Consider the following 10000-nt stretch of genomic DNA (forward strand, 5'->3'; position numbering starts at 1 on the left):
CGCAGCCTCCTCTTGTCAAGGAGGGATGGAGCGTTCAGCCAAACTATTACACACCATTACGTGAAATGAAATATTACGAATACTACTCAGCGCGGCGCATTAGTTTCAGATGCGACAAAAATAGAAGGATTATGTCCCATAAAGAAAGTTCCAGCGCCTAGACCTATCCATCGACCTTGCACAGGTTAAAGTACTTGCGATGGTTCCCCTCAGTATACCTATAAGCCGTGCCCTGACTGGCTCAGTATAAGACATATGGGTCTTTGCCACAAAGTGAAACACTGAGTGGAACAATTTTTTAGAAAACTGTACAGAAAAAAGTTTAGAGGTCAGTATATTCTCAACTCTTACTCATTCCACCGAAGAAACAACAACATTTCTCGGTGTCTTTCTTCTATTATCCACGTCTGTGTCTTTGTTTTTATTTTAGGGGGTCAAAGCGTGTGTCTGCGGTCACATTTCCTCGCTGTATCTTTCTTCAATGGGAACCCATGGAAGAGTGGCTTATGAGCAAGGGTGCTCGGTGAATTGCAGCAGGGTTCAATAGAGTGAACCCTTGACCACTGTCATAGACCTCTCTCCCTTTTCATCGCACTTCATAAGTACCACTCTTTTTTCATGACTGTTTACTATGGCATGCAACAGTGTGCAACTGCTGCATACTGTTCAGTGGGGGGCGCAGAAAGGCGAGCGTCGGAGGATAAACTTTCTGTTCGAGCTGACGAAAGATAAAAATGAAGAACCTCGTAATTTTTTTTAGCATTTTTGTCCCCAACCATTAGTTGACACAGTAAGACAGAATTTGCATGGAAAACATTTTTCCCGCCGTGCAAAGTGGGACATGTTTCATCGGAAGAGGCAGGGGCCGTCCATTAGGGGAGTAGCAGCATGTATGTCTTGGGATCGCTTCAGAGATTGCGGGCTGCTCAGAATCGCGGAGAAACCAAAGAAAACAACGCGACTGTCTATAGCGAGGGCCGGTTAGGAGTCCCTTTATATCCCTCGCTAGGCCGCTCTGGCAAAAGCAATGACAAGCCTATGAATACTGGGAAGGGGAGGAGGGGGGGGGGGGTATGGGGAACTTTACCCAACATTCACTCGGTGGAGCAGTAAAAGCTCATAGAGGTCGAATTACAATGAAATATGTATGCAGAATGCCCGGGTATTTGTTCAGATCGTCCTGGGAGACGGCTTCGCAACTACCCACCACTGATTACCGCAGTGGGGAGAATCCCCCACAATGCATCTCTTCCTGCCGCCACAGGAAATGATTGCAGAGCAGGATTACGTGCTTTTTATTCTGCACGGACACACACACACACACGTTCATGCACACGCACACATTCATAGACACGCACTTACTAACATACTCAGGCAAACTCAACACACACACACACACATACACATACACATGCACTCATTTTAGACACGCACACTCAATCACACATACCAATTTATAACACTTTTGCGCACGCATACACACACACACACTTTTGCAAAAATGCACACACAGATACACACACACACACACACACACACACACACACACACACACACACACACACACACACACACAATCGACTTGTGAGGACTCCCTGGGGGTTGATGACAGCTTTGGCCGTTTCTCCTAGATGGTATAAATGTTTAACACAGTCTTTGGGGTGTGACTGAATTACAAACCATCGGGGTCATCCGAGTCAGTCAGGGCCTTTTAACGCGGGGCCCACCCCTTTATCTGCAGCCCTTTGGCAATTCCACAAAAAAGGGAAAAAAACGAGAGCCTCGATTAGGTTCTTTTTTGTCCTCAGATGGTAAGTTTAGCCCTTAACTGCCCAGAAAGTTAAGGCAAGGATAACGAGTGTTGCGGCGTGTGTGTGTTAATTGGGATTTTGTGGGGCGGGCGGGGGGGATAAAGGAGGGGTTTTGGGGGGAGGGACAAGGTTGTTTGTAGATAGAGCCGGTGAAGTGGACCCTGAAGGTGTTCCCGCAAACAAAACATGGATTAGTGTTTTTCTCTCATCTTTGAAATCTATATCCGGGCAGGCTAAGACACCGGAGCGTGAAACCATGAATGTTAACGCCAAGGTCGTGACGGTAATCTGCCAGTTGGATCCACGGTGCGCTATAAACAATGCGTAAAGGCTGCAGCCCTACGTTCATACGGTCCACCTTTATTTTACACAAACACGCACACACGCACACGCTCACCTTTGCCTAAACACGCATTCACCTACTTGTACACTGGCGTACACAATGATGTGCACCCACTGCACATGCTGTACTGACACCCAGTGTGTTTATCAGTATGTTGAGTTGAGCACTTTCACTTCCCAGTTTTTAATCCACAACTTTCAACACGTCTTCCCTTTTTAGGCCTCTTGTACGATTGGTCTCGCTGCCGCTGCAAGGGTGCTGGAGATGAAAGGGAGCGTCTTCAACTTTGTTATAAGTTCTCCTCCTTAACCTTCCTCCTCCTCCTCCTGCTCCTCCCCCCCCCTGCTCCTCCTCCTCCTCCTCCTCCTCCTCCTCCTCCTCCTCTGCCCTCGTCCGCTGCCTTGCTTCACTCACTCCAACCCCGACTCTTTTCTTCCTCCCCTGCCGTTTTCGTGATTCTTTATCTCCTTTTGACCTTTTCCGACTCATCTCCCTGCTTCTATTTGCCTTGAAAAGCGTTTTATGTTTATTTTTCATATTTTGAAGGTTTCACAACAAAAATACCCTCTTGAGTCGTACACACTCCCTGGAGAAAAGCTAATGTTCAAAGACCAACAGTAACTTAGTTTCCCAGAGCATTGATCTTTATAATGTGATGCGAGGAAACAGACTCATTTGGAATGGGATTATCACAAAGTCTAATTAGGCTACACCTACTGAAAGATTCTGAGGTCGATGCTAAATGGAAAGTTTAAAAGCCATATAAATGGTATAAGCTCATCTGTAACAACACAGTTGGGAGGAAACTCTAGTCATTCTTATTCTGAACACACCACAAATGTTTGTTTATGTGACCTTTAGGTAGCCAATAATGCAAATACAGCGTTAATGTGGAGACTAAACACAGCAGTTTAAGAGACAAGCCTCCCGATAATTGCAGCAGTGATTGTCAATGTTTGGTTTGATTAGTTCCGGTCACATTCAGTGGAATTCCTTTGAGGAAGCACGGAAAAGTCAAGACTTTTTCGGCTGGTATTCTCGGATGATAAACAAGCCGAATGCCCTTTGATTGGCGAGCACAGTGGCAGGCGGTACAGTCAATATACCACTTGCCACCGATCACTGTGTTACAGGCCACTTGATCACTCACACGAGCTATATACATAGGTAAATCTTTTTAAATCGACTTCCCGCTTCCGGGCATGTGTTTGTGTGCTTTGGTCTGCATCCATATCATTAATTGTTGGGAGAGAGAGCGGGAGAGAGAGCGGGGGAGAGAGCGGGGGAGGGAGAGAGAGAGGGGGAGGGAGAGGGGGAGAGAGGGAGGGAGAGAGAGAGAGAGAGGTACAGGTACAGTCAGAGATGGAATGAGAGGTGGGAGCGCCATACGGAGACTGAGGCGTGCCTATATTTGGGAACGCACTGAAAGCAATTTGCTGAGTTGAAATTATTCTATTCACCAGTGTGGGACGTAGCCTTCAGGCTAATTAGGAATTTGGGTGAAATAGCAATAACATGTTCATTATGGCCCACTGATATTAAAGTTGTATATTCCCTGTTTGCGTTTCTCTCTCTCACTTCTCTCTCTCTCTCTCTCTCTCTCTCTCTCTCTCTCTCTCTCTCTCTCTCTCTCTCTTTCTCCCTCCCCCTTTATCTCCTTCCCTCTCCAGCTCTCTCTCTCTCTCTCTCTCTCTCTCTCTCTCTCTCGCTCGCTCTCTCTCGCACTCTCCCTCTCTCTCTCACTCTCTCTCTCTCTCTCTCTCTCTCTCTCTCTCTCTCTCTCTCTCTCTCTCTCTCTCTCTCTCCCCCTTTATCTCTTTCCCTCTCCAGCTCGCTCTCTCTCTCTCTCTCTCTCTCTCTCTCTCTCTCTCTCTCTCTCTCTCTCTCTCTCTCTCTCTCTCTCGCTCTCTCCCCCTTTATCTCTTTCCCTCTCCAGCTCTCTCTCCCCGTCTCTCCCTCTCTCTCTGTCTCATCCTCCGCTGATAATTCATTTGGTGAAAGTTATTGTGTTCTACCTGGCCTTAATTTCTTTGGGGAAATGCTATTGAAGCCATTGTAGAATGCGGAAATTGCATCTGGCGAATGGTGTGCAATTATTTATCAGGTTTAATCAGTGAGAGATTGTTTTCAAGTTCCTTAATGAAAATTCATGTTTCGGGTTTGCGTGCATCCGCTACCGGCCTGGTAAAATTAATAATAATTACACTGATAAACTCAATGATATCTTGTCAATTACATACAGTGCTTCAAGGATTCCTTCAGGATGAGCCAAAAATATACATTTACATAGTGGATGCAAATTTGATACACAAGTAAATTGGATCAAATGTGCGAACTGGAGCTCATTCCAGCATTAGATGAGATGTGTAATGAGTACTAATCAGTCCTAACGTGATGAACACCCAGGTTCATTTATTTTTGTTCTGAAGCAATAGAGTGGTGCTTGTAATTACCCCCAGGACGCCACTTGGGGCCGCCAATGCGCTATAATTTGAAGACTCAAAGTGAATTACATTTTTGCACCACAAGGGTACGACATAAATCTATTTTGAGTGTCCTAATTCCGTTGTAGTTGTGTCAATAATAACGCTTTAATTTAGCATTTTAATCTTGTGCGTACTTAGGTTAAAGAGCAGTTTTTGCTTTGTATTTTTCTAAGGGTTATTTTCAAGTCAACCCTTTTTTCTGCCGTGCAGCTTACGATAATTATTGTATTGTTTCTATCAGTTGAACAGCAGGCGGGCATAAAACGGCTTCAGCGGGATTGCAAATTGCCCGCCCAAAAGAAACCCCAGAAAAAAAGTTGCACGCATAACCCCTGCTGGAGCAGATGGATTAGAACCAGGAAAGCATTTCAACTGCTGTCTTAGATCATTACACTGGCTCCCAGAACATCTTGAGATTGATGTCAAGGCCCCTTTTGTTTTTTTTACATAATGTCTAAGCTGCGCTCGCTTTTCAAAATAAGCACCCTCCCAAAATAAGAGCCTTCTATTCACTGATTGCAATTTTCCCACTTTGTCTTTCAGTGACTAATTCTGTTTAAATGTCACTTTTGAATGAGATTTTTCACTAAATTGTGACTTGCTCTGTGTGACCTTGTCTTGCCTTTCTGTTAAGAAATCTCTTCCACAAATTAAACTCTTTATGTGTGTGTGTGTGTGTGTGTGTGTGTGTGTGTGTGTGTGTGTGTGTGTGTGTGTGTGTGTGTGTGTGTGTGTGTGTGTGTGTGTGTGTGTGTGTGTGTGTGTGTCTCTCTGTCTCTGTCTCTGTCTCTGTCTCTCTCTGTCTGTCTCTATACCTCTTTCCCACACTCCTACAGCTTGACCACTATCCCCCAGTGACTTACACCCTGCCGGATGCCTCAGACACACAGTTGAATCAGGTCAAGACGCTATTCCTGGGGAAAGTCTATGGTAAGTCAATCCGACAATGTAGCTCAGCTGTGACAATGTGACCAAAACATGACCACCAAAACGTAGAAAGCATTTTCTTCACCTTTGGATCATCAACTTCTTCCATGCCCTGTTGCTCCCTGCTGCCATATGTTTGAGATGTTTTATAGATTCCCCCTTGTTTAACTACGAACGACATGATCCACTGAAACACTGACATTAAAATGAAGACACAGGGAAGGTAGCCTAACATCGACCAAGCTATTCGCAAATGTGCATTAGTCAGGAACCTCTCCGTTTATAGATTTGGATTCATTAAGATCTCCAAGGGGAGTAATCGACGGGGGCTCAACAAAATGCCTCCGGTCGCAATTGGATAGACCTACAACCAATCAGAGCAACGAAATGTATGGCGCATCAGTGGCAAACATATTGGTAGTTTATAAAAATGCCTCAACGCGCTCCCTTAGGGCGCTTCACTGTCATCACAAACCGCCCCCCACCCCTCACATACCCCCACCCCCTTCATTAGATTAAAGGCTGTGAAAAGCCCACCCCTGAAAATCTGTCTGAATGGGAGGGGGGCCAGACGCAGATGTCAGAGCAAATGAAACACGAGTTTGCAGATTCGTCTGATTCCCAGCCTAAAAGACTGGCATAATAAATGTAGATATCTGTCTGAAAGAGTTCACTTCCTGTTCTGTTTTCAAATATGTCACTTACAGAAACAATTTATCTTTTTATTTGTACGTGTAATATGCGCATGAGAAATGCATAAGTTGCAGTGACACATATTCACCAGTAGAGTGCGGTATAGAACAGTGTTTGCACTTTGTGTCACATTTATTGGCCTTTTCTAGTACAATACCCATGACACTGCAAGCATGGAGCAACAAATCAAATCCTACCTGTTCTGACCTAGTTCATTTAAATCCCCATTGTCCTCTTGAGTTCCTGCATTATCTACTGTATATATTCTGCGTCAATGTTTTCACGAGAGAGAGAAAAAAGAAAGGACACCATTTAATTTAATTTGTTAAATGGTGCAGCAAGGCCTAATGCCAAGATGTCGGCCTCTCTTTCTTTAGTTCTTATTTAAATTCCTCAACTGCAAGAAGCAACGTTAGCTTTTTGTTTTTCAACCATTGCCTCCCCCTGCATTAAATGTATCCCCTGAGTCAGGTCAAATACATTTAATATATATTGCCCTGATTCACAGTTACAGTCTCAAAGGGCTTTACAGGCCATAGTTCATGACCACCCACTCCCTCATTCCCCCCAAATAAAAAATGAGCAAATATATTTTACCAGCGAAGAAACTATTTGACCATCCCTTCCTCAAGGGACATTCAGGAGTGCAACACGTGCCATAAATAACATACATAGTATCCATTGATGAACCAAAGTTTAGGGTTAACCTTTGGTTGTTGATGAACAAATCAATCACTTCATATATTTTAAGTGACCCAGACAGTTATAATTCTTCTTTCCACTTCAGCTTATCCTTATATTTTATTCAGTGCTTCGTCTCCTTGGGATATATATATATATAATATATATATATATCTTGTCTATACTGTTGATGGTGAATTCCCTCCCATCCTTCTTGGGCTGTCCTCTGTGTGGTGTGACAAGGTTAGCGGTGATCCAGAAGTAATGGCCACCGCATGCTTCACGGCTACCACCAGCTAGCCACCACCAGCTAGCTGTAGACCGCCGCAGCGTGCAGCTCTGTCTCCGCGGGGTATACTCCGACTTACAAGAGGCAGCCAGCCGTATGCCTGCATGCGTGCCGTCACGCACACACATGCACGTACGCACGTGCACACATGCGCTACACTCTATACACCTCTACACACGTACGCACTCACACCCGCATGCATGCACACACCCACACACAAGGCTATATATATATAGACAGTCACACACCCACACACATACACATGGAAGCAGACAGACTTCTGCACACATACCCACACACCAACACACATTCACGCACACACACACACACACACACACACACATTCATGCGCACACAGACAGACACACATGAATGCACTCACCACACGTATATGCAGACTCATTACACACGAATGTGTATGTGTGTATGCCCACACAATAACACACAAGTCCTGCTCGTGTATGCACACAGAAACGTCCACATGCTCCTAATTAGAGTGAAACGAGGACTTTGTGTCGAAAGGTGTAGGTGGAAACCGCATGCAGAGACAGACAAAGGCTCATGTTATAGAGAAGGAGAAGAAAGGCCACATGGAAGGCATCCATCTTTGCAGGACTGCAGAGGGCAACAAGCAAGCCATGGTTAGTGTATCACCATGTTTCAGACAGCAGATAGCATGTGTAGCCCACAACACCGCATAGTAATTAGGAAACACAGCAAGGGCTGTACAACTGTTTGGTTGGGGAAGGGGAATGGAAAAAAAGAGGGAAGGAGTTCTAGGTTTGGAACCAAAGAGGCAACAATGATTTTCGAGGAGATAAGGAATAACAAATGAAGGGAGTGAGAAAGAGAGAGAAGACAACAATGATAAGGGCGATGAACACCATGATAGGAGGGAAAGTAAAAAAGAGGCGGTTGAAACAAAGAGATTTAAATTGTTTTTTCCTTCTCTGTGCATCTGACGTGCTCCAGTTCTGCCTCGGTACCAGAAACACACCGGACCCCTCAGACAGCACGCCCTTCACTTCTGCCACAAAGAGCCTTTGTTTGGCACATGGTGCGCACACTCAAGTACACACACACACACACACTTAAACGCACACACACGCACATAGAGATGTATGCACGCAAGCCCTCACATATACAAGTGCATGCACTTAAACACACACACGCACAAACATATGTTGATGCACACACACACACACAAACACACTCCCACACAAACACACACATTAACACACAGTACACAAAGACACACACACACACTCACACTCACACTCAAACACAGGATCAGAGAGATGTCTCCTCTGTCTCTCCTGACTGCTGATGCTCAACAGAGATGACTGTTGAAGTGAGGGAACAGAGCAAAGAGTAGGGCATTCAAAACATGTACGAGCAGAGGCAGACAGCCCCTCAAGCCGTCTCGCACTAATGCATTTCGACACAAATATGCTGCTCACTATTGCATTGTCTCCTCTAAGCCTTTATTCCAGCATTCAAAAACATATATAGATTTTCTGAAATGTGGTCACATGCTGTTATATGTGATTCATACCTTGGAGGGAGGTCTTTGATTAAAGCTGTCAGGGAGGTTTATAAATACATCAGGTTTGGCCCCCAGATGGTGGCCCTGTATATCTGGCCCTCCATCTGTCCCCTTATGGTCTGATCCCTCTGGGGGGTGGGGGGGGGGGTGCTCTGTGAAGAGCAGGTATACCATACCAGTGTGTGTGGGTGGCCAGTGTGTTTGTGTGTGTGTAGATATGTATGTGTGTGTGTGTAGATGTATGTAGATGTGTGTGTGTACGGATATAGATGTGTGTGTCCGTGTGTGTGTGTGTGTGTGTAGATGTATGAAGATGTATGTAGATGTGTGTGTATGGATACGTGTGGGTGTGTCCGTGTGTGTGTGTGTGTGTGTGTGTTAGTGTGTGTGTCTGTGTGTGGGGGATGATGTACTGTGTATGGCTCTGTGCTCCCTTGGTCTCTGCTGTGGGATAGATGAGGACCGGAGATGGGTCATACATCATCCCCAGGAGAAGAATCCTTGTGTCCTAACCCTATTGCCACTGCAAATCTGTGTGTGACTGTGTGTGTGTACGTCTGTGTGTGTGTGTGCGTCTGTGGGTGTGGGTGTCGGTGTTGGTGTTATTTGTGCATCGCTCTATTTGGGCTAAAATAAATCCAGAGAGCGGACAGAGAAGAGAGGGAGTGAGAAACGTTGTCAGCATCAAGATGTGTTGATATAGCGGACAATCTGTCGAGGAGACATATATCACTTTGAACAGGAACTAAATCGTCCCTCCCTATCTCTCGCTCGCTCTTCTGGATCTCTCTTGTTTTCATACGCCTCTGTTTCATATTTTGTTTTGTTTTTTTATTCCAGGAAATGTCCTGTCAGCTGCTGGGACATTGCATCCCCTGCATCACTCCCCCCAGATGTGAATCATTTACTGATCATTCCATCCTCGTGAAGTCATGCTGCCGTCCAGAGTTCAGGATAACGTCTTCCAGAACCCTGTTGTGTTTCGTGAATGATGGCCTTCCTTGCAGATATAACAAGAGAACATTTCTAGCGAGACTCCAGCCTGTGTTTTTAGGAGGTGGTTTTACAGACTGTACCGTTTAGTGTGTACCTGATAAATATGGAAGGCCTTGGGGCTAATGATGGGTGCACTACGGTGGTTTATTCTTGAATCGATTCTCCCGTCAGGATGGTTTAGTAGCGCAAGGGCAAAATAGTGAATCACACATGGGGTGGGGTGAGGGG

The 10000-nt window shown here is 45.3% G+C and overlaps 1 protein-coding gene across 1 annotated transcript in view; it reads left to right on the forward strand.

Annotated features, from left to right (window-relative positions):
• Positions 1-10000, forward strand: part of cntnap2a (contactin associated protein 2a) — a 314072-nt gene that overhangs the window by 291108 nt on the left and 12964 nt on the right. Inside the window, exon 23 of the mRNA XM_030348959.1 lies at positions 5477-5570. Within this exon, the coding sequence (XP_030204819.1) occupies positions 5477-5570 (94 nt within the window). The remainder of the gene's footprint in view (positions 1-5476; positions 5571-10000) is intronic.

The sequence above is a fragment of the Gadus morhua genome, chromosome 23, assembly GCF_902167405.1.
Source record: "Gadus morhua chromosome 23, gadMor3.0, whole genome shotgun sequence".
Taxonomy (NCBI): Eukaryota; Metazoa; Chordata; class Actinopteri; order Gadiformes; family Gadidae; genus Gadus; species Gadus morhua.